This window comes from Canis lupus, chromosome 2 (genome assembly GCF_048164855.1).
Source record: "Canis lupus baileyi chromosome 2, mCanLup2.hap1, whole genome shotgun sequence".
Lineage (NCBI taxonomy): Eukaryota > Metazoa > Chordata > Mammalia > Carnivora > Canidae > Canis > Canis lupus.
Window position 1 is genome coordinate 65,118,124 of NC_132839.1, and position 26,131 is coordinate 65,144,254.

The 26,131-nt window shown below is 42.1% G+C and overlaps 1 protein-coding gene across 12 annotated transcripts in view; it reads left to right on the forward strand.

Annotated features, from left to right (window-relative positions):
* Nucleotides 1–26,131, forward strand: part of LDB2 (LIM domain binding 2) — a 375,018-nt gene that overhangs the window by 99,351 nt on the left and 249,536 nt on the right. The window contains exon 1 of one of the 12 annotated variants that reach the window (XM_072804721.1): nucleotides 3,390–3,536. The exons of the other annotated variants lie outside the window; for them this stretch is intronic. Coding sequence (XP_072660822.1) covers nucleotides 3,405–3,536 — 132 coding nt within the window. The 5' untranslated portion in view covers nucleotides 3,390–3,404. Of the gene's footprint in view, nucleotides 1–3,389; nucleotides 3,537–26,131 lie in introns of those variants that run through there. 12 annotated transcript variants of the gene reach the window in all.

The window sequence follows — 26,131 nt, forward strand, 5'->3', positions numbered from 1 at the left end:
TCAACCTAATAATAGCTAACATTTTTGAACACTTAGTATGTGTTTTAAGTTCTTTTCGTGTATTAATTCATTATGGATGTTATTGACTCCATTAGGGGAATACTCCAATTATTTACCTTTGATAATGAAGCATTGGAGGCACAGAGAAGCAACAGGCCCAAGGCCACACATCTTAGACACAAAGCCAGGGTTCCAGCCCAGGGTGTCTATTTCAGAACTCTGAACCTTAGCCTTTATTTTGAAAGAAAAGAGGAGGGGCACTTGGAGAGGCATTAAGGAGGGTGTATGGAGATGAGGCACATTTCATAGAGATCTGTTGGGCCAATTGAGGGTGAAGTGACTTCTTAGGAGAAGCTATAGCAACCTTCAGACGATCATCCTGAGATTATTGCACCTCTGCCCTTAGCCTTCTGCCCCCACCTTCTGTCAACCGAGTTGTCTTCAGGAGATATGGACCACAGCCTGGCATTCCAGGTGGTTTACAGCCAAATCATCCTAGCTCTCCCTCAGGGTATCAGCCCCCTACCACCTAACCCTCTGGAGGCCATGTATTTGTGCTGTTTGCAGTAAGATTCCAGGTCTTTTTTTTTTTTTTTTTTAGATTTTATTTATTTATTCATGAGAGACACACAGAGAGAGAGGCAGAGACATAGGCAGAGGGAGAAGCAGGCTCTCTGTAGGGAGCCTGATGTGGGACTTGATCCCAGGACCCCGAATCACGACCTGAGCCAAAGACAGATGCTCAACCATTGAGCCACCCAGGCATCCCAGGATTCTAGGTCTTTACCAATTCCAAAAGGCCCCTTTTCTGGCAAGACAGAGGATTGCTTCCTCCTTTTGCCAAGGCTCTTCTCCTGGAAGAAGGCAAATGGATTTTGGATATGGTAATATTTACTGTGACAGGCAATGTGGTTTCATGGCCTTTAGCTGTTAAATCTAAGATTTTACTGAAAAGCCGGGAAAAGAGCTTTAATTGCTCTAATGACTGTATGTAGTGTTTGAAGACGTTGGTTAGCTTTGATACCCATCAAGTACTGCCAGCTCTGTTTAGCTCCAGCCCCTCTGAACCTCCAGTCTGCAGGGTTTTTCTCACCACACCATGGTTCAGATCCCTCCCAGAAGCATATTGTATATGCCGCCCCAACAGAGTGACTTCGGCTGCAAACAGAGGTTTCAAATAAAATCATTACAAATCCCTTTATAATAATTTGTGAATTATTTACAGGACGGATTTAAATCGACTCAGATGTTTCTTTCTCTCTGTGAACAAAACACTTTGCTTTTTGTGCGTATAAATGGCTGCTTATAAGACAAAAATTCCTTTAACTTGAGTAAAAACACATCTCGGGTAAAGACCCAAGTGATTAGAAATGAGAAGCTTGAAATGACAACCCCAGGAGCTGATGGCTCCAAGTCTCAGGCTTCAAATGAAATCCCACCTACCGAACCTTTAAATATAATTAAGCACAAAACGCCACCTCAAGGAACACGGAGGATTGGATATAAGCCCACGGAAGCCAGAAAAATTCAGAATTAAGGCCTCTAAGGTCACCAGACCCATCCTGCCTTGGTTAGAGGGTACTTTGATACTGTTCTCTTCCCCCCTCCGGGCGAGAGCTGCATGTAATCTCCTGAACTGTAAGGACCAGGAAAAGGGGCACAAAAGCTTAAATTAAAGGCAACACGTATGCCAATTTTCAGCGGCTTTTCTTTTGTCAGCAGAAGGAAGCCTATAGTTTCTATTGAGCACATTTAGAAATGAAGTTTCCTGATTTGGAAAATTAAATGCTTGAGCTGTACAAAGAAAATAGCCATTTTCAACCTCAACGTATATTACCCATAGTCCTATTACACCGCATTTCAACCCAGGGAAGAAGCAGTTGCTCTGGGATCCACTTTCTTTCCTTTTGGGTGTGAGGAAGGCTTGAGATTGTCTACCTTGTTACCCATTGTGGTAGAATCAGGACCTCCCAAACTGACATTTTTCCTCTTACACTTGGGACTATTTTCCTACTTTGCAAATGTAGGAGAAAAATAAATGCCAGCTTTTATTTTTAGAGGCAACAAAAATGGGGCAGAATTGGTGTTCTGGGTGGGAATCAGCCCACCCTGGAAAATTGATAAAATAGGAGCATTTCCTTCCCAGGATGTTGGGGTGAAAAGGGTCTTTTTTTCTGTTTAAACTTTCATGTGTTATTTATTGTCTGGTACTTGGGATAGCAGATTGCCCTGGAGAGACAAAATAGATTAATATACATGGAAGGAGAAGGAAATCAAGAGGGATCCAACATTTATGAAGTGACCACAATGGGCCATTATGCTTATATTGTATCACATAATTTAATTTTACTCAATTTTCTTAAAAATCTATGAAGTAGGTCTCCTATAGACAAGGCGACAGCTCAGAGACGTTAAATTACTTGCTCAAAGTCACAGAGTGAGCATGAAACAGAGCTGGGATCTGAACCCCCCAAATCCATGTTTATTTCTACCACGATATGCAGAAAATACTTTCAGAGCACATTAATAGAATGTATCACCACATGCTTTCTCTCCTTCCTCCTGTGAAAGCTTCTTGCAGGAGCTTTCCTAATTCCTGCCAGAAAGTCATTGAACAGAGAGAGCTATTTAATTTTAGAGATGGCCAGAGTAAAGAGAAGGGGAGCGGGACATGGACACCTGGGAGGAATGCCAGGTCTTCACATTTATCTGCCCAGATTGGCAGGGCAATGTCTTTGGGTTTGGTACTTTCCCCATAATCATGATGCATCTTTTGAAAGGACATGAGAAGTTTCCCAGAAAGAGTAATTAGTTAATTGGTTCTGGGGAAGAGGACTAACCACACCAGGAGCACTCGTCACCCCCATGATGCTTTCATCTGCTCTAGAATGTGAAATAGGCCTGAAATAATTATCCAGTGTGGTGTGATGGCTGTTTCTTTCCTATGCAGTAGAGAGGGATAGAATCTCATGGAGAAGACTCAGGTCAGATCAAATTTGAAGAATAAGAAAGCAAGGGGGCAAATCAGTTCCTATCTCACAGAGTTGTTATGAGGATTCAATATTTATAAAGCGCTTAGAACAGAGGCTGGCACATGGGAGGAATATAAGTATTTGCTAAGTACAAGTCAATGGGTGGCCCTGCTGTCTTTACTAGAACATGAGTTCCAAGGGTGGGCTATGTTCAGTTGTGTAGAGATGCTTAATGAAAGTGTAGTGAATGAAAAAGTTGAGGTGACTATATTGACCTCAAAATATGTGAAATTCTCAAATCTGTGCCCACTTTATTTCTTATTAAGTGCATATATGTTCAGGTGTTGGGAGTACAGTAGCCGTGCCTCCCATTCATAGTTTCTTTCTGTGGTTTCACTCCTCGGCAGTCAACCATGGCCTGGAGGCAGGCAGATGATCTTCCTTCCAAGGTGTCATCAGAAAATTAGTAGTAGCCTAACACTGCGTCACAATGCCTACGTTATTTGCCTCACTTCCTGTCACCACGTAGGCATTTTATCATCTCACGTCATCCCAAGGAGAAGGGTGAATTCAGTACAGTAAGATATGTTGAGAAAGAGACCACATTAATATAATTTTTGTTACGGTATATTGTTATAATTGTTCTACTTTATTATTAGATATCGTTAATCCTCTTACGGTGCCTAACTTATAAATCACGTTTTGCCATAGGTATGTACGCATAGGAAAAAAAAATAGTATATATAGGATTTTTTTTTTACTATTGTTGGCTTCAGGCATCCACTGGGAATGTTGGAATGCATCCCTGCAGATAAGGGAGACTACTGTATAGAAAATTGCAAAATCAAGTTTGAGAGTGTTCAACTCTTCTTCAAAATTGGGAATTCATCCATATAAGTCTCTAAAAAGTTAGTAAGTTTAAAAAGAATTACTGCATATAAAAATGTGTGTAGCTTCAAGTTTTAACTGTATTAACATGTATCATTCCCTGTGAGTCACTGAAATGCTGAAGTTGGCAGTGAAATGAATGTATAGAAGTTATTGTGTTTCTGGAGATTATAGGTAAGCACTTCATGATACCTGAAGGGTCCATTTATAATCTTCAATAAAGTGTTAGTTTACCCGGATGCAGCTCCCAACCCCCTTTGCAACAGTGAAAACCAGAGAGGTGCTACAACAAATTACTTGATTAGCTATCTTTCAAAATTAAATTGGTTCTGATCTGGATGTTGTTAAAAAAAAAAAAATCTAAGGCCTGGGGAAGATTACAGTGTTTATAAATCAAAAGCAGCTGCTTCTAGTTGTAATGGCATTTTGTTTAAAAAAAAAAATTCTGATTTGACAATCCCCCTTTCAGCTTTGAGTTCACTACAAATGTGAAAAACAGACATGGTATTAAAGAATAAAGAACAGGTTTTATTATGGAAATTCTAAAATGTCCTTAACTGTTGAGGTGGTGTGAGGTGTTGGCTGGGCTATGCATGGAGAAGCTAAGTCAGCAGTCGGTAAAGACAGCTAGTTATGTAAATAAATTTCCAGAGATGGGCAGTTGGACATAGAACATAGAGAGTCACTGATCAGAAAGGACGCTAAGGAAGGCCTGGTGTAAAGGTATAGACAGCTCTCATCTATACACAGTACTAAGTCCTCGGTTGCCTGTTTGTGTCTGTTTTTGAGGATACCACAGTTTAACAGGAGGCCCTTTTATAGCTGCCCCATGGCTTTGGATTCTAGGCATTTTTTCCTGTTTCTGGTTTATTCCTCAAAGTAAACTTTGCAAACGTGTTAAGCTGAAGTCCAGGCTAGTTACCTGGAACAGCAGCTAGACAGCTCAGAGGAAATGTTGGTCCAATGCAGCAGATCTCTGGACGCTGAATCCAGGACATTCTAACATCAGAATCTTTCCTTCTGGTTATCGAGGAAAAAATATATCCTTTTCATCAGACTGCTTTGTATTATGTTCTAGGGAGGCAACAAGGCTGAGAGGCCATAAGATGTGAGTCTCAATCCTGTCTTCACCCCTTCACCGATTTATCATGCTGGTTCAACTAATGAGGCTCTCCAGGTCTCAGTTTGTAAATTGTGTTTGATAAAAGGGCTGACGCTGAGGATGTGCTGCCAGGATTGTGTGTTGCAGTCAGTGGATGCTTTAATCATCGTTTACTATTATTGACTGCAGAACTCTGAAAGGCATAGGGGGAGCATTGCAGTTGAAGTCACCTGCTGTGTGTCCTCGAGCAGGTAGCTAAAACTCTCTGAGACTGTTTCCTCATCTGTAAAACAAGGACAACTATACCCATCTCAAGGTTGTAGTGAAGATGAAATGAAATGTTCGGTGAGTGCAATGTGGTAACCACTGAGTCCATGGATTTTCAGTGGTTGTGTTACTTTTGTTATTGCTGGCTGAGACAAAATAATGGACTCGCCCTAGATAGTCCCTATCACTTTATTCTGTTTTATGGATTTCATGGCATCTGAAAGTTTTGCTTATCTTTTTGCTTATTTCTTGTCTCAGTTCCTTTCTAGAATATAAGTTCACAAGGCCAGGGAGCCTTTATTCGTCTGGTTCACTGCAATTCCCTGCACCTCCTAGTTCTACGTCTGACTCATCTTGGACACTCAATAAATATTTGTAGCGTGAATGAATGAATGACTAGAGGTTGAGGCAGAGCACTTTCTCCATCCCTTTGGGATCCCTGGACCACAGTGCAGTAGTTCTCCAGTGTCTGCCCGGGGCCTGATTGATCGTTCTGTCATGTGTATCATCCTCTGAGAAGATTCTCTCCACTTCTTGGCATCTTCTCCGGCCACCTCCTTTCCTGCCTACTCCCCCTCCCCCACCCCGTGTGTGCTCAGGGAATGCAAACTAATTTAGCCAAAGCCAAACATAATTAGGAGAGTAAATCTGCTGTTGCCGCTGCTGGAACAGCAGAAAAAAAAATCATAGAGTTCATTCCAAAATGAAATCCGGTCTGGCAGCTTTGTGAACCCCCTACCGTTCATGTAATGGCTGTGCTGCTGCTGGCTGCCCCTTTCCCCCACTAACCTGGACTGGAAAGAGTTAATTGCACAGAGGTGCCCCTTTGCTGCCAGTAGTGTCAAGACAACACTCACCCTACAAATTTGACCGTTCCTAAGGATTCACTGTTGTCATTTGAAAGAAGGCAGCTCCAAATCCTAAGCTGTTTCTTTCCTTTATTCATTTGTTCCTCAATTCATTCATTCATTTATTCATTTGTTTGTTTGTTCATCTGACACATCTAGTTTCCGCTCTTTGCCAGGCACTGTGCTTGTGTTAGAATTATAGCAGAGAAAAGAAGCTGGTCCTAGGGAGCTCTATTGGGGGTGGGGTGTCTTGAGATCCTCCAATTTTTGGAAGCCTGGTCTAGGATCTAAATTGCCTCTTGATTTCTCTTGCTTTCTGGTTAGACACCTGAATAGGTCCCGCCTTGTGGATCTTGCAGAGACAGGAAGGCTTTGTGTTTGAAGAATGATATAGCAAGGACCTTTTTGACTTTGTTTTTATGTTTATCTGGGCTGCCTGAGGTGGAGAAATGTGACATGGATAATGCAGCACCCTCTTCTACTTTTCCCATCACTACCCCAAAGTCCTTCAGCCAGCCCTGGGTGTCCTATTCCCATGGAAGTTACAGTCTCATGCTAATAGAATGATAAGGAGTGACCTGGCTACTCTTACCTACATAGGTGAAGGGCAAGTGAGGATCTTTCAGGACTGTCTTAGGGCCAGGTATCTAACATCTGCCTGGGTCTTGATGCCTAAATCCCACTTCAGTGCTCAAACTTCAATACTACACAGGGAGTTCCCATCAGACACAGAAGGAGGGAAGTACTTCTACAGCCAGGCAGGAGGAGAATAATGAGATCCATGTATCTCACATCCCGAGCTTTCACTCACACCCAAGTAGTGGGAAGCAAATCTGAAGTCAGGTCCTTACAACCCTATTTCTAATAACAATATTTACAATGTGATGAGTGCTTGCCTACTGTGGGCCAGGCACTTTGTTAAGCCCTTTATATATGGAAGTGCACTGAATCCTTACAGTAGTCCTACAAGACAGGAAAATGTTTCTATTTTTTATTTTTATTTTTTTAGAGATTTTATTTATTTATTCATGAGAATACACAGAGAGGAGAGAGAGAGGCAGAGACACAGGCAGAGGGAGAAGCAGGCTCCATGCAGGGAGCCTGATGTGGGACTGGATCCTGGGTCTCCAGGATCACGCCCTGAGCTGCAGGCGGCGCTAAACCGCTGAGCCTCCGGGGCTGCCCCTGTTTCTACTTTTTAAAAAATATTTTGTTTATTTGTATGAGAGAGAGCGCATGAGGAGGGGGAGTGATAGTGGGAGAGGAAGAGGGAGAAGCAGACTTCCTACTGAGCATGGAGCAGATCCTGAGACCCTGAGATCATGACCTGAGCTGAGGTCAGATACTGAACCAACTGAACCACCCAGGTACCGATGATGTTCCTACTTTTTGAGTACAAAATCAAGGCTGGACAGTAGGAAGTGACTTGCCAGTGTTTCATGCCTTCTAGATGGTAGAGCTACGGTTTGAGGGAAGTCTGCCCCTATTTTGCTGCTCTGGAACCCTGGGTTTCACCTACAATAAGTCTTGTCACCCCATATTTTCATTACCTATTTATTATTATGTATTCTCTCAGTCAGCCATAGGCCTTTTGAGGCAGGGCTGTGTCCTTACTGTTCTCTCTCTGTCCCCACCCTTAGTGTAATCCCTGACATAGCATAGCTGGTCACCACACATGTACTGAATAAAAGAGAGAGGAAATGAATAAATCCCTCTTCATCACCTGGTACTTCTTCCCCTATTCCACAGCAGCCTTAAAAAAAATCAGCCTATATCAGAGGGAATATTTGACTTCCATTTTGTGACTTACTTTATTTATAAATATCAACAAATGAACCCCTTCCCTTTCAATGCTCATAAGGCAACACTACTTCTGAGGTAAGATGGCTGAGGGAAGAAAGGTGTGCTGAGTCATCACTCTGCCAGGAGCAAGGATGTCTTTATGAACAATTCAGGAGCAGAGTCTGCAGGACTTGGAATTCAATTTGGCATGGTAAGGAGAGGCAGGCGCCTCTGGTTTTTGGTGAGGCATGCGTAGTATTTTCCAAGAACAGGAAGGGTCAGCCATTTGAGGAGTTCCCAGTTGTTCTAAGTCTTATGTCAACACTCAGAGGGAGGAGAAAATGCAACAAGAGAACTTCCTGTCCTGACAGTGTGGTTTTTCCCCTTCTTAAGCCTTGATGTCTGTGCAGACCATTTGGCCCTTCCAATATGCTGCCATGATTTCTCTTTGAATGTGTGTTTCTGTGTGCATATTGCCATCCAGTCAGGGAGACTAAAAATTCATTTATGGTAGAATCTGTGTGCAGTACCCAGGCTCTGGTTTCTCAGTATATAAGAAATTTATAGCGTAGGGGAGGAAAAGAATCTTTTCTTCTTAGAATCTTAGATTTTCTGAGTGGGGCCTTATAAAATAGGCCATTGAAAGACAACTTTGCAAGAGAAAACTAAGCAGAAGTTTATTAGCATTTGCTATGGGAGCACTCAGTGATGAGTAACTCAAAGAGGTGGCTAGAACTTGGGCTTATTTAGCATCTTAATAAAAGAACAATAGATTTGTTGAGAAGTGACAAGACTTTGTATTTCTAGGTGTGGCAATTGTGGGTAGGTAAATACATGGGGGAACTGATGGGAAGATAAGCACTAGATGGCAAAGTTTATTATGTAGATTCCTCTGGTGCTGTCTCTGGCCTAAGACAGGTCTAGAGATGTCTCTGGTGATTCCTGGTGAAGGGGAGTCACCTTTACAAATGTACATCTTGTCTTTCGTCATATGGGGGAGGGCAGAGAGCTTTCTTGTACTTGCTTCTTCATAATTGTCTTCAGCTCAAAATTATCCTCATGCCAAAGTGGCATAATTTTGGGGTGGCCTATTCTAGTCCCCTTCAATAGTCAGCAGATATGTATCAGGTACCCCTGAGTGCCAGGTGGTGCATGGTTATGGTTAGTGAGCACGACAGATAAAAATGTCTGCCTCGTTGCACTCACATTCTAGTTGGGGTAAGACAGACAATAAACAAATAAACCTAGAGGAGAGCAGATGCTCCAAACTTTTGTGGTTGGTAATGATGCCGACTTCAGCATTTGCCAGCTCGGCTAATGAGTCTCCCTGGAAACTTGAGTGGTTGATAAGAGGATTAAGAACCTAGAAAAGTCATACTGGTAGATCGACCAACTTAGGAGTTACAGAAGCTCGTGGATCATGACGGATGGAGGATTCTGTCAATTACATTCTGGCTGGGAAGAAATTCAATTAAAATGTATATGTTTAAACTTTCTTCTTAAGGTATTTGTTCCAGAAATCAGAGCTCCCTTTTAGTGGTTGTTAATATCAGGAAATGAATATCTGATTACATTTTTCTAAGGCGAGTCCCTTAGCAGCAGGTGGAATCTCATCTTATCATATCTTCTGCATAATTCATTTTGGGGAAAGTCCCTTGAGTTTTGCTTTCAAAACTTGAGAAGAAAAATGAAGCTGGTTTGGGGTCACAAGAGTTTTTAACCTTTCTGGATAAGCAAAAATACCTAATGTGATTCCAGGAACAAACCCTGAAATGTGGATTTCTTGAGAAACGACAGAGGTGCTAGGTCATTCTGTCATCTGGTGTGGGTGTATGGGGGGCAGACAGCAAGCCTGCAGCCAAGTGTGAGCCTGCAAGCCAGCCGGCAAATATGTTCTGCACGCTGCCCTGTTTATTCATCATGCATTTCGCATGCTTGGTTAGAGCTTATTATCACAGGAACATTATAGAACATTGTTTTCTCTGCTCTCACCTGATGCAGTGGCTGCCCTGTCATTGAAGCCACAGTAGATGATACTTACACATTGCATTTTGGCCTGTTTGTGGAACCAGAACAGGTACTTGTGACTGTGTATCCTGGGGATGTGTCTGTCCTCCACACCAAGCCCCTATGTATCTCAGCAGAGCACCAGGGATTCTCCTGGGAATTGACCCTGCCCTCTTCTGTTCTGGCCTTGCCTGCCCTGAAACTAGGCCCCTGGAAGCAACTGGGAAAAGGTTGGAATTGATTTGTGCTCTCTTAGGTCTCTGCTCTTTCTGAGCACTGGGGTAATTATGGCCTGGGGTCTTCGGGACTCCAGGATGGAGCCTGATTATCATGCCAACCAATGTTTTCTTTGTGTCACCTTTAACTTAACCATCCAGAGAATTTCTTCTAGACTTTTGAAAAATACATGCATATTTACAAAATTGGGGACATTAAATATACATCTGCGTGTATATATTTAACTTTATATGGCTCTTCTTTCTTCACTATTGGGTAAGCATCTTCCCATGTCGTTATTCATAATTGAAAAATGCCTCTTTTCTGCAATCATAAAGAAACAACCATTATCTTATTTCCTTTAGGCTTCTATAACATAATAGCAAATATACCGAAAAACCCCAGACATTTATTTCTCACAGTTCTGGAGGCTGGAGTCCAACATCAGGGTGCCAGCACTGCTAGGTTCTGGTGAGGAGCCCCCCCCGCCACACACACTCCCAGGTGCAGATCACCTTCTTCTTATTGTGACCCAACATGGCAGAGGGAAGGAAGGGGCTAGGGAGCACTCTGGAGTCTATTCTACAAGGGCACTAATCCTATTCCTGAGGGCTCCACCCCCTGACCTAAGCAAAGGCCTTACCTCCTACTACAGGCACAGTGGGCATTATGTTTCAATATATGAATCGGGGGTGGGGTGGGGAAGGACACAAGCATCCAGACCAGAGCAGCCACTTGTTGCAGAAAATCAGAAACTGTAGGGGACAGAGTATATTTAAGGGTGGGTGACAGTGCAAAGGGATGTGGCAGTCTATGCCCAGGGAGCCAGAACTTCCACCAAATGGATATGTTAGCACTTGCTAAATGGATATTTTCTGTCATTCCTTTAGGCAGAACGAAAAGAGGGCCAGGAGCTAATGGGGTCTGGATCAGGCTGGGGATAAAGTTGTGGGTGGAAGGTGGAAGGAAAGAGATCAATGAGCTAACATTGCAGGTTGAGATTGGACCCCGGGGAGCCTTGATTGGTGTACTGAGAAATTTGAACTTTGTTTTCTAAGTAGGGAATTTCATTCAAGACTCTGACCAGTGGAGAGAAAAATTAGATGTGGGCTTCAGGAAAAGCACAGCATGCTGGGTTTCCAGCCTTTGGTCACCTGTGTCTGAAACTATTTCTGGGTTCTGAGCCATTCTTCATGAGGGGAAGAAGGAAATGAGCTGAGGTTGTTGGCCTAGACCTCTAGGCTTGGGACCAGTCTTTGAGACCCTGGAAAGGGATGGTGCTTTCTGTTCTTCTCAAGACTGGGTAGTGGTCTGGAAGTCTGGAATGCTGTGTCATATGTTCGTTTAGATATCACTTCACCTGGTGTATAACCTCATCATTTTGCATGTCCAAAAACTGAGATCCATAGAGTAGAGCAAATTAGAGGGATTTAGCAATGACTCTAAGAGTGCATCTTTGTGAGTGAGTTGCCTGTATGTCTAAGCCTCAGTGTCTTCATCTGTAGCATGGGACAATGGAGTACTTGCCTTGCAATGTTGTTGATGGGTTTAAATGGCACAAAGCATGTCAAGTATTTAGTGTTGGCACCTGTAGAAAGTGTCCAGGGAGCAGTGACTCATCACTTGTCATCAATATCATTATCATTATCATTGTTATTATCCCTGTAGTGGAGTTATTATAACGTTAGTGGTATTGACAAAATCTAATGTCAGATGGCTAGTAAAAGGCAGATCTTGAATCATCATTGCCATGAGCACTGGTCCAGGAAAAAGGCCTTAAGAATATCTCCCTGCCTGCTAGTAATCCTCCTAATTTAAAGTTTTCTATCACTAGGCCCTAGAAGATGATTTTTTAAGAAATAATTCAATTTTGCACCCATTACAGTGAGGGCCATGGGCACCCCGTGATTGGGTTATGATGAAGAAGCATTTATTCCTGCCCTGGCCTCTTTGATATTGCAGTGGATTTAGTCTATTGATTTCTTCCATCCCCCGGCAGAGAAACAGGACTTTTTGTATGTGGCTATGTTTCAAGTGGAATTAGGACGTGGGTTTGTTTAGAGGCTTCAGCTCTACCCCTAAGCATGTCTGTACTTTCTCCATCCTTCCACCTGGTCACCTGTGTGGATCATAAAACACTTCCCATGCAGAGATTACCTATAAGCTCAGGTCCCAGTGCAACCTGGCTTCCCATATGAGTACTCTGTGTGTCTGTGATTTACACATGCACACGTACAGGACTCTCTCATGTTCCACCTGGATCAGAGGGAATGGAGGTGATAGACACTTGGCCAGGGGAGGAAAGAAAAATAAGATCTAACACCATCAGGGATGTGCCATGCTCTTCACAGATACTCACTCATTGCAAGGTTGGGGGCTATATGAAGTTTGAGAGCATTTAAATCACTGAAGAAGTGCTTTCAGGTTTCTACCCACCGATTTATGAGATAGCCACTAGGCACTGTGGGTCCTGGAGGGGTCAAGCTGCCCTCCCCTGCTGCTCACTGTGGGGGTCTGCCCACTGTGCCTCTGCAGGGCAGGAAAGCCCAGGACTTTTCTAGCTCATGTGTGCTTACTGGACAACTAAGAAGATATAGGGCCCCTTTATGAAACTAAGGCCCAGAGGGACAGCATACAAATGTGTGCCCCTGGAAATCTCCTGTTTTAGTGACTGGAGCCTGGATCTGCTCTGTGAGAGTGTGAACAGATTTAGGATAGGTAAAGAGTCCCAAGACCTCTGGAGCCAGCCAGGCCTTCATCTGAGTCCTGGATGTGCTTTAATTGTTCTTGGCCTCAGTTTCCTTATCTGTAAATGGAGATGAGTGATACTTTACCTCAGAATAGCTGTGGGGATTAGATATGAGGTGTGCCAAGTGCTGGTACCATATGTCGGCTAGACATTCTAGCAGCTAGTAACTCTTCAATAAATTACATTTGTTCTTATTTCTTTTTTGCTCCTATAGAGAGCTTAACTTCTATGAGGTAGGTAATAGTGGTATCATTTTCATTTCACGGATGAGGAGATTAAAACACAGAGGTTTTAATCTTGGGCACGAGTAACTTGCCCAAGTCATACACTAAATAAGTAGCAGAGCTGGGATTCAAACCCACGGATCTGACCCTAAGGCCATGTTCTTAATCATTATGCTATCCTGCCTTATATAGGAGATGGCAAGTTCAAAGGCACCACGCTGGCCTCTACTTGGTTGTGCAGGCATAATGAGGTATGGCTGGAGTGGAATGTATGAGAGAAGGTGTAGAGGGATATGAGGACAGAGAAGTGATAGTGAGCATCTGGATTGATGAGGACTCATGGCTATTGCTATTCTAGAGACTTCTTTGTCTTCTACATCAATTGGAAAGCTACCAGGAGGATTTGCATAGAGAAGGGATATGATCTGTGTTGAATGCCCATGTTTACTCTCCTCTCTCCTTCCTAACAATAGCTGGCGATTATTGAAATTCGTGAGGGGGGAATTACCAGCCACCATCTACAGATGAGGAAACTGAGGCTTAACAGGCTTCAGTCATTGGTCAAAGGTCACATAGCTTATAAAGAGTATAGTCAAGTTTGGGTTAAAACAAGGTGTGTTTGGTTCTAAAATCAGAGCTCTTCCATCCTGATCCACAGACTTTGTTCCAAATGGTCCTTGTCTCATGTAGTGAGGGCTCTCATAACTGAGTCCATAGCTGGCACATCAAATATGAGAAGAGGAGTTCTAGTGATACCTGCCACGATAGCTCACTGAGCTCCCTTATAGTATGGATGAGGAAGGTGGGATGGATGACAGGAGCACTTGTGAAAATGAAGACCCTCTAAGCTGGTTGACCTGAATTCTAGTTTCAGAAATGTCCGCAGCTAGCTGTGTGATCTTAAGCACCAACACTTAGTGGGCTGTAATCAAGAGTGTCTATGAATTTGTGTTTTAATATCTGTCCTTGTGTACCCCTTCAGAAAGATAAGGTCAGCATTTGTCTCATTTCTGGCTGTGTCTTCATTACTTGGAGCAGTGTTTGACACATTGCAGAAGCCCAATAACTATTTGTTGAATGAAAAATAATAAGAGCTAGCCATTATGGAGTGCTTTTTCCCTCTGAGACACATAGCATGCATTGTCACATATAATTTAATCATCACAACTATGTAAGGGAAGACAACACTATCATCTCCATTTTACGGATTAGGAAATTGAGGCCAGCAAGTCTTAGCAACTTGCTCAAGATCACACAGATAAATACATAACGAAGGAGGCCTAAGTTTCAGTGTCCTCGAATATTAAGTGAGACACCTAAATTAGCTCATGTCTAAGGGTCCTTCCAGCTCTAAAATTAGACCTAAAGAACCTGACTCCCAGGCCAATGCTTTTTTATCTCAATCTCATTGTCTACCTATAACTCAGAGGAGGGAAATTTCAGGACAAATGCACGGTTTTTACAAAGCTCATATTCTATCTTTCTTATGTTCCCCTTTTCAGGGAAACGCAACAGGAAGAATGAGTTAGCGTGGCGATCTAGCTGTCGGGGGCAATGAGCTGGAGGGGAATCTCTTTGCAGAACTTGGCATAGGTGGCCCAGGGATTTGAACTTGTGCCGCTGCTGGCAGGACTTCTCACTGCTGCTCAGATGAGCAATGGTTGTGCGATTTGCTCTCCCTCCCTAAGTGCACCACAGGATGCCTGATCTTCTTGAAATCGCTCTCATTTAAGAATCTGTCGTTTTTGAAGCAAATGTGTCATCTGAAACCTTTTATGGCTTTATGGAAATCTAAATGCGCTTGCTAAGCACGGATGGCCTGGGTTTATGTGCCTGTCTTTTTTCCCCTCACACTGTTATCTACATAGGAAGGAGACTGGGTGGCAAGTTAAATGTCTGTTTCACTTTAGTGGTGCCATCTTGAATGATGAGAGAACATGAAAACCCAGTTACTGGAGAAAGAGTTGAAAGACCCAAGGATGATTAGCTCAAAGCAGAGGAAGGGTCATGGGAGCCATGACTATATCCTAAAATGTTTGAAGGCCTTTTTTTTTTTTTTTTTTTTTAATGAGACTAATACTTAGGACCCTCAGATGGTGAACCAGTCCTAATGTCAAGTATCCTGCCAAGGGAAATGAGGGAATAGGGCAAACTAATTTCCCCCTTGTTCCCTTGATATCTTCCCTTCAATTTACTTGTCCAAGAATTTTAGGAATCTGTTGGATGCTTATTCTAGATTATATACTAGGTTCCTGACATTCTTAATTTGCTTTGATAATCCCACTAGCAGAAATTACTTTGACTTCTTTCATTTTCTTCTTCAAAATGCACAACCTTGTTCCATTTTTTAAAAAGAGTTAAAATGATAAAAATATGGCAGCTTCTCTATTTGCTGTGACAGGATTTATTGATTTCTTCAGATTTTCTTTTGACAAATTTTATTGGATATGTTGCTCTATGCCAGGCACTGGGATTAGAACAAGAGGAACTTAGTACTCTTACACTGCAAAAAGTGTAGAGCAGGAGGCAGACAATAAACACATGAACAAATAAAACAAATGAACAAAATAATTATTTGTATGAGTGGTGTGAGGAAAATGGACTGAGAATAAATAAAGGAGAGATATTGTCTTTGTAAAGGTTTGATAAGACCTCCCTGAGGAGTTGATATTTAAGTTACCTGAAGAACAAGAAGGTACAAGCCATGGAGGAACAAAATGTATTTGTATATAATGAAAATATATGTATTTCTTCCCAGACCTCAATCCAGTATATTTTTCCTCTCTCTTACAACTTTGTTAGCTCCATATTAGGTATTCCAATTTTCTTAGTGCAATTCAAAAATATTTATTGAATGTATCCCATGTGTCTTGAACTGTGCCAGGTGCCTTATTTTTTTTAAAATTTATGTATATTTTAATACTATACAGTAGGAATTGACATAAATGAGATAATGGCCACTACAAAGGTTAAGCAACTGGCCTACAGTGAGATGTCTAATAAAGATTAGAGCTCAGATTTGGACTCTGGGCTGTTTGACTTTTACTTCTGTCATATCTCCACTGAGGACACTTTGTGGATCTTCCTGGACATCTCTGGGGTTCGGGTTACCCAGAGGTGGCTGAGAAGCCCTTCACTGAGGGAACCAGTGGGCTGTCTCAATGACTGGCCCTTAATATGGATTTCGGGAACCTTAACTCCCATCACAGACAGGGGCTAAGAATGTGCCATGGAAGGAAGCCCTGAAAGAATGGACTAGAAGTGATAGGAGAGCAAAAGACCAGGAATCACCTATAAACCAAGAATGGGCAGCAGAGGGCATGGCCAGGATTTCAGGGGCCTCACAAAAGTGGCTATAATTTGTGGCAGTTTCTTTAGCTCCTCTGTGTGCTTCAGACTGAGTCTCCCTGTAGAGGATCTCCAAGAGAGAGCACTACACTGGGCTTGCACGGCTGCCTTGGTTGAACACAGACTGCTGAGTTCGAGAATAAAGCTAAAGTATGGAGCCTGAGCCCTCAGCTGGAGAGGCTGGAGGAGAGAAAGCATGGCAGTAAGTAGAGTCGGCAGCCTGCCACTGACCTAGTTTGCTCCTCATCCCCTCTGGTACATCGGATAGATCAGGGGGAGAAGTATGTGGGTCACTCCTCACACTTTGGCATATCCATGTGTTCAGCGGAGAGTAAAATTCTGTCATGCTAAATCCATCAGACTACCAGTGCTTGTGAAAGTAAATATATTTTCCGGAATCAAAGACTAAGGTGTAGCCAACTGTACTGGGTTGAAGAGTGTTATCCTCACCCCCTACCCACCTCTGTTACCACAGTTGCTGGAATCTCTGAACAAGTGACCTTATTAGGAAACAAGGTCCTAATAACTAATAATTAACAATTAATAATTAATAACTTATTAATAAATAAGTGCAAGATGCACTTAGTTAAAATAAGGTCCTACTAGATTAGGATGGGCTCGAATCCACTGTTCCATGCCCTTAGATGATAACAGAGACACAGAGACAGATGTACAGAAAGAAGCTCATGTGAAGATGGAAGCAGAGATTGGAGGGATGGAGCTACAAGCCAAGGGATGCCAAGGATGGTCAGCCACCACCAGAAATGAGAAGGGAAGCATGGAAGATTCTTCTTCCCAGCCCCCAGAAGGAACCAGCTTCTATGGACACTTTGATTTCAGACTTCCGGATGCCAGAGCCATGAAAGAATAAGTTTCTATGGTTTTAAGCCACCAAATATGTGGCAATTTGTCCAGTAGCAGCCATGGAAATGAATACACCCACCTACGAACCAGTGAGGACTTCTACAGTTATATTCCTCAGGCCAGGAAGAATTGCCAACTGTCACGTGCTGTGACAGTTCCTGTGTGCCCTGACCCATCCTTCATCTCACATCTTACTATGATGGGGTCTGTCCTTCTCTTTCTCTCTACCTATATTCTGATTTCCTTATGGGCAGAGATACAGGTTTAATTCATCACTCTATCCCCAGCTCCTGGAACATACTTGACACTCAACAATATTAAATGAATGAATGAATAAAATAAAGCAGTCTTTCCAAAGACTCAAACTCTAAGCAACTCGCCATTTTATATATTCATTCTATTGATGTTATTAAATGTCTTTTTGGTGCCAGGAGTTGTGAAAGACGTAATGATAAACAAATAAAAGGTCAACATTTCTGCTTTTCAAGGGCTCATTATCTAGGAAGGGGACAGGTTGAGCCTGGAAATAAACACACAGTTGTATTAATAGTGCAGCTAGTTTGGAATGGTGGTAAGTGCTCAGAAGATCAAATATGATAATGGGTAGAGTCAGTGGAGTTTCCTCAGATAGCACTAGGAAAGCCCTCTCTCCAGGAGATGTGTGAGCTGAGACCTAAATCATAAGGAGGATTCAGTTCTTCGAAGGCATGGAAGACAAGCCTTACAGGCAGAGGAAACAACAAGATGCTGCTACCTGGAAAAAGAAGTTACCACATGGTGTTTGGAGAACAGACAGAAAGCTGGTGAGCAAGGTGTAGGGGCCAAGGGGCAGGGGATCACATCAGGAGACATTTTTGTCTCCTGCATCTTCCTCTGAACCCCAAAGAGTTCCTGTCATAGGAGAATGACTTGCATGTTCCTGCAGGGAAGTTGCTTCAAATGAAAATTATATTTTATTTTTTAAAAATCAAAATTACATTTGAGGTTTATGGCTGACAAAAGAGAGTCCCAAGGATCTCTTGCCTAAGAGATGGGGCTAGGGTTTGACCAAGGCCAAAGAGAGGAGAAGCCAGGCCTTGCATTTTCTCCTCATGAGATCACAGTCTGAATGGCCACCCACGGAGGCCGTCCTCACTTGCTGTGGTGTTTATGCCTGGACTTGGCTTTGTTTAAGGCTTCATTTCCTTTGTCTTCTGGCAAAAGGCAAGGCAGACCTGACTTTTGGGGGATCATGCATCTGATGCTAGCTGATATTAGCTGTGAGTCTCTGGTACAAGCTTTTCAGCTCTTCTATGTCTTCTAGTTTGGTGGCAGGGATTCGAGAAGTGGCCTCTTGTTACACAGTTGTTTTGTTTGTCCTTGGCTTTTTCATTTTCATTAAATCATAGATGTCTCTAATTGCTTCCAAGGAGCCAACATGCTCCTTGATTGGAATTCTATGGAAAATAGAGTTTGCTTTATTAAATAGCGTTTCTTAAGGGATTTGAGTGGTCTTTGGTTTCCTCCCCCCGCCCCCCTTTTTTTTGAGTTTTTAATTTGTTGCAATGTATAATCGCTTGCTTCTGTGCTGGAATTGCTCTCCAAGCTTCTACAATTGTGTATTATAATTCCCTTTATTACTGCAGAATCATTTTTAGCCTTCAGTTAAGATGACTGGACAAGAATCAGATTAAATAGAATTAGCATCTACTTTTCATGGTGCACTGCTTCTGAAGCCAATGGTTCCCCTTGCTTACTAACTTTTTTGTGGTTCGGGGAAGGATAAAATAGAAAAATAATCAATATCTGATCTCATCTAAGCCTCACGGCACCCTGGGACACATAGCTGTAAGTATTCCACATTTTACTTCCTTGGAGAGGTGAAATGACTCGTCTAAGGTCATCTGTGCAAAGTGTCAGAAGCACAATGTCAGCCAAGCTCCTGGAAATCCAAAGCCATCTCTCTGTTTCCATCCATAGTATGTTTTCCTGAAATATAAGTGAGCAGAGAGAAAAAAGCTGCTTCCAAGATGTTAGAACAAAACAAATTACATCTAATGAAGTCTTTTAGTGAGTTCCTTCCTGCATACTATTGATAATTATTTTTTTTTTAAATATTTTTTTTTAAATTTTTTTATTTATTTATGATAGTCACAGAGAGAGAGAGAGAGAGGCAGAGACACAGGCAGAGGGAGAAGCAGGCTCCATGCACCGGGAGCCCGACGTGGGATTCGATCACCGGGTCTCCAGGATCGCGCCCTGGGCCAAAGGCAGGCGCCAAACCGCTGCGCCACCCAGGGATCCCTACTATTGATAATTAATGCTTCTTCTCTACCTGGAGTAAAAGGAATTCTATTGTTAATTAATACAGAGAATGGTAACATACTAGAGCTTAGGGGTATACCAACCACTATATTAGTCAGGGTTCTGCAGGAATACAGAACTAATTGGATGTATGTGTATATATAAGGAAATGGCTCATATAGTTATGTGTATCTTATAAGGAATTGGTTCATGTAGTTATGGAGGCTGACAGTTCTGAAGAACTCCAGGGTAAGGTGACAAGCTGGAGATTCAGAACAGCTGATTATGTAGTTCTGGTCTGAGTCCTAAGGCCTGAGAAGCAGGATAGCCAAAGGTCTGAGTTCCAGCTTGAGGGCAGAAGAAGATCAATGTCTCAGCACAATGAGTCAGGCTGATGGAGGTTTCACTTATTTAGTCTTTTTGTTCTATTCATGTCTTCAATTGATTAGGTGGGGCCCACCCACACAAAGGAGGGCAGTCTGCTTCACTCAGCCTCTCAGTTTGAATCTCATCCAGAAACACCCTCATGGACATATCTGGAATGATGTTTAACCAAATATTTGTACATCTTGTGACCCAGCCAAGTCGACACATAAAATTAACCATCACAACTGCCTAGATTTGAATTTTGCCTTTATCATTTACTTAGTTAAGTGGCGTTGGTCAGATTACTTAACTTCTCTGAGCCTTATTTTCTTCATCTGTAAATTGGACATGGTCATATCTACCTCATGGGAATGTTTGCAAGAATTAAATGAGAGTTCTATAAAGGGCCCAGTATACTGCCTGGCCCAAAGAAAATATTTGATAATTGTTAGTTATTTAATTTGTTACTCTCGCTACATTACTGTGATAATGCTAAGTCCAGGAACATAGAGGCGATGTTTCTGTGTATACATGTATGTTGCATATTTTGAATCTAAAATGTATTTTAAAGTTTTGGCAAATGGCACTTATATTCAAACTAGAAGTCTTGCCACTGAAAGTTATAAGATTCCTATGTGGTTAATGGCTTTGATGTTTGCTTCCTGGGTAACCTTGAACAAGTTGTTCAACCTTTCTGAACCTTGGTTGTCTGTGCTGCTGATTTTGCTAGCGTGGTGTAAGGATGAGCTAGGATGTGGTGTGACATTACTATGCATGCATCGACCCTCACATGAATATTGACTGGGTGGAGGGGGGCACTGCTTAGTGCCAGGCCCTGAGCCAGAAGCTGGCATTCCCAGTTAGGCAGGATGGAAGTACTGCTACTAAAGGTGGTGGGGGAAAGGGATTGGGAGGAGAGGGAAGGGAAGCTCTGACACGTGTTGACTAGCAGAAATTCTCTGGACCACAGACTAGGAAGAAAGGCAATACATGTAGGGGAATTGGATGGGCATTAGATGGCTTTTAAGAACATGGTACAATGTCTTTTGTGTTAAGTGGATGGGGTGTAGTTATATGACCCTCAGTGATGATAGTTGATTGTTTTAGAAGATATTCCCAAGACAGGACAGAGAATTAACATATACATGTAGGGTTCTAAAGTATTTAAGCAAGAAGGAGGCCTCTTTGACACTAGTACTCAAGTAGAAGTATTTGTCTCCAATAAAAACTATTGATAAATAATATGAAGACCAGGTGTGCAAAGAAGGCCTTCCTGCAGGGAAAGATGAGGCAGGTGGTGCTGTAGAAGTAGGAAACCAGGGCCCTGAGAGCAGAAGCATGGGCTGGCCTTGGACATGGCTGGGGGACAGGAGACAGAGCAGGGACGAGGAAGGTAGGTATGAAAGCTACCCTAGCAATAATTGTCAGTTGGGCATTGGTAAGCTTCCAAAAGAGAAGGAAAAATAGCTAACGTTTGTTTATGAAGAGTGATATTCATCAAGATTAAGAGTTTCCTGAGCGTGTTCTGTGTTCCCAGCACAAGGTTGAAGTGCTTTACACACATTTGATCCTCATGAAACCTATGAAGTCAATTCTGTTGTTATCCTCATCCCCAGTTTTATAGGTTAGAAAACTGAGGCCCAGCGTGGCAGAGGAATTTGCCCAATGTCACACAGCTATTCAGGAGTGGTGGCTACTTGGCCTTGTCATAGAAGGTCCCTAGGACCTAGAACACTACATTGACCACAACACCTTCCCTGCTTAAAACCTCCCTGTGAAGTCTCATTGCTTGTAACGAGTTACCCTCTGTCCTCACCAGCCTCATGTTTGGCTTCTGTCTCCTGGGTCCCAATATTTGGCTCAGATGCCCTCTTCTCATTTCCTTAAATACATCATAGTTTTCCATCCCTGGGGTGGGGCACTTACTGTTTTCTTGCTCCAACTGGCCAAGCCCCCATCTTGTGGCAAATATATTTGAAAAGATATTTGTGTCATGTAAGTTGCCTATGGGAGTGGGAGGCCGAGGCCAGCTTTGTTCACTCCTCTGCCTCCACTACCTGCCCAGGATCCTTCTAGATCTCTGTGTTCCACCTGGAAGCCACCTGGCAATGTCTGGAGACATTTATGTTTGTTACAACTGAGGGAGGTGCTATTGGCATCCCATGGGTAGAGGCCAGGGATGCTGCCACAATCCTGCAGAGCACAGGGCAGCCCCCACAGCAGAGAACTATCTAGCCTCCAATCTCAGTAATAATGAGGTTGAGAAATCTTGTTCGAAAGTGACATTCCCATCAAGGCCATTCTTGATCACCCTATCTAAAATTTCACTGCCTCTCCATCCCACCATACTTTCTTTTAAAAGATTATTTATTTATTTGAGGCAGAAAGAGAAAATGAGTGGGGAGGGGGGAGGAAAGAGGGAAAGGGAGAAGCAGACTCCCCACTGAGCTGGGAACCCCCTCCCCATGTGGGGCTTGATCCCAGGACCCTGAGATCATGACCTGAGCCAGACAGATGCTTAACCCACTGAGCCCCCCGGGAGCCCCTCCAAACTTCAATTATTGTTCTCATTTTCTACTCTACTGTTTTTCTCCTCTGAGCCTGCCACTTTCTAATAAATGTTGTATTTCACTTACTTATTTATTATTTGTCATTCACGAGTATATATGCTTTATGAGAACAGAAATTTGTGCCATTTTTGTTCACTGCTTTATCATTGATGCCTAGAACATTGTCTAGCACATAGTAGGTGCTCCATATATATTTGTTGCAGGTATGAATGAATTCAGAGTCCTAGGTAACAATTGCCAATTCATTAGAGCATCTGCTTGATTTGAAATCCACTTGCTCTCCCTATGGATACTATTCTTGAACCCTAGAAGGTGATGGCATGAGAAATCTTCCCTTTTACCTCATTTGGTGGTGATGCTGCCTCCATTTTAGTCCTGACCAAGATCCCCCCAAAATATTTTCCCTAAAGGCAAGAGTGGGGATGGTGGCAGGTAGGTCCTCTTGGTAAGCAATAAATTCCTGAAGAAATTAGTGTTCTGGAAGGATGCCTTTGAAAGCACCCTTAGAATCATCATTATATTTGACAGATAGAGAAACTGAGGCAAAAGCACATCCTCTAAGGACATTTTGTAAGATTGTTTGATTTGTTTTTGCTTGAAATCACCCAGCAAAGTATCAGGATTAGAATTAGAACTCAGTTTCATGCCTTCCATGGAGATGGAAGGGGGAAAGTGAAAAATCCTGCCGGACCAAATATGGGAGCTGGCAGGCAAACCATAGTTTTCTAAAGCTCTCTTTGCCTTACAAGTTGTGATCTCTAGTTGACAAGGAAGCAAATCGAATAGCTAAATGCAGAGCTTTCTGAGATGCTGAGATGCAAATTAGCCCCAACCACATGCAACTGTGTATTTGAGGTTGGCGTGCAAAATAGAGACTTTGCTTCCATCAGGCTGCATGAAAACTCACTTTGATCAATGGGCACTCTCACTCTTCCCAGGCAGGCATTGTGTAAGGCACAAGGGACCCAGTGAAAAATGAATCAGTGGTCCTGCCCTCAAGGGGTTATCAGTCTCCTGAGGGAGATACACAGAGGAGGGCACCTTGTTGGTAATCCACAGTTAGTGGTGATACTGCACCAACTGGCTAATTGGATTATAAATTTTCTGAGAATTGGAAACATTATCTTGGGTGTCTTTTATACCAGCTAACACTGATGGCCAGAATTGTAATGATGAATAATAACTCATCAGTGCTTATTCTGTGCCAGTCACTGTGCTAAGCTCCTGAACGTATCAGTTCATTTAAACCTTGTAACAGCTCTACAATTACCTACCATTATTGTTCCCATCTTCACAGTGAAGGCCACTGAGCCTGAGTAACTTGCCGAGAATCACAGAGCCAAAAAGTGCTGGCATTGGTGTCTAGATCCAGGCTGTCTGATTGCAGAGTGGAGGCTGTACCATGAAGTGCATTACTGATAAATACTATTTAATATTCTTGGCAGCCCTGGCCTTGAGACTTTTTCTACCATTTAATGACAGTGCTCTTTAGTTGATGTTTACTCTGTTCCAGTCACTGGTCCATGCATTATCTAGTTTAATCCTCATGATGAAAGTGAGGTACCTTTACACACAGTGAATAGACATGGAGAGTTTAAGTAATTTGCCTGAGATTACACAGCTACTAAGTGATGCAACCAGGATTCTGGATACTATATATATTGTATGGAGTCATATATATGACTGAATATATGTATTCTGATATCCAGAATCATGTAATACATGACATTGTATAATGCATACCATATACGGAATCATGCAATATATAGAATTTTGTGTCTGCCTTCTTTCACTTAGCATAATGCTTTCCGGGTATCTGTTATAGCATTCATCAACATTTCTTTCCTTTCTTTGCCAACAGTACTCTCTTACATAAAGATACCACATTTGGTTTATTTATTTATTCATCAGGTGATGGGCATTTGGATTCTTTCTTATTTCTTGCCTACTGTGGATAATGAAGCCATGAACATCCACATACAAGTCTTATATATGACCTCTTATTACTAATATTTTCCCACAGTCCTTTCTCTCTCTCCCATCAGTTCAAAGGGACAGGTTCTGGAATCAGATGACACAAATTTGAATGCTGTCTCCAACATGTATCAGATGTGTGATTACAAGGATTAAGTTGCCTTTCTGAGCTTTGGTCTTTCCACTTGTAAAATGAGGATAATAACAGTAGCTTGCCTGGAAATGCTCAAATGCCTGAAGTAGATAGTGCACAGTGCTCAGTTCATAATTAAACATGCAATAAATGTGTGCCAGGTAAGCAATGGAAATACAAAGAGCAACCCAAAGGAGATAATGTATCCGCCCATGGAGTTTGGAGTCTAATTGCTAAGACGTGAAAAATATAATAATGAGACATAATGCAAAATAAAATAAAAATATAGTACTAGAGGAGTAGTCAGTATGAAGTTCTTTTTAGTAGAAAAAAATTTTTAAAAAATCGATCTCAGTCTATAAAATAGAGACTTTTCAGTAGGTTAGAAGGCCTGGGGGGCTTTCAGCTGGAGGCAACTCTTGGGTGGAAGTCCTAATGAATGAACACAGGTGGTTGGGAAACAGTAAGAGAATGTGGGGTGAGGAGGGTATTGCAGGTGGAGGAACAGAAGGGGTAAAGGTAAAGCTTGTCAAGTTTCAATGTCCTCGGGGAGGGCGGTAGGTGATGAGTTGGTGAACATGCTGGAATCCTCCCACTTTGTGCGCTGGGGCTCTTGGATCACTAAGAGAAGTGATCACCATCCACAAGTTCCCGTATCTCTACCTCTCCAGCACCATATGGCAAGGAACACACCATGTGTGTTCAAATTTTTTTATTTTTTGACAATGACCTGGGTGTGCAATGGCTATTTTACCTTTTCTTGATTACAGATGAAATAGAAAATCTTTTCATGGCTTTATTGACCATTTTCTAGGAATGATACTTTCTCATCCTTTACTCTTTTGCATTTGATTGATTTCTGATTTTTTAAAGTTTTTATTTTAATGTCAGTTGGTTAATGTATGGTTTATTTATTTATTTATTTATTTATTTATTTATTTATTTATTTTTAATGTATGGTTTAATATTAGTTTCAAGTGTACAGTATAGTGATTCAACATGATTTTTGATTTTTACAGTTCATTATATACTCTAGTTACTAACTCTCTGCCAGCCTGTTGCTTAGACTGTAGCATTGTTTATGGTGTCTTTTGTTATGTGGTATGTTTATATGTTGATATATTCAAATGGATGGCTTGTTTCTTATATGATTTGTCCTTGTAGTATGTTGTTGACAAAAGTTTCCCCTTGCTGATCACACATGATATTCTCCTATTTTCAAAGAGCTTGAAAATTTCTTCTTCATTTATATATTTAATCCATCTGGGATTTATATTGGGTTATGTGAGGTAGAATCAAACTTACTTATTTTTTCCATGTGAAAAGCCGTGTTTATCAAATAGTTTCAACCGTGCTTATCAAAGAGTCCATCTTCCCCTGTGCCATTTTGACCATACATTTGGTTTCTGTCTGCTTTCCAGGCCACCGTGCTGTCCTGCTCTGTGTTCTATTTGCTTTCTTCCTTTTACATTATAACATAAGAATGCCTTTGTGTCATTATAAACCATGGGGACACGTTATTTTTAAAGATTCCTCTT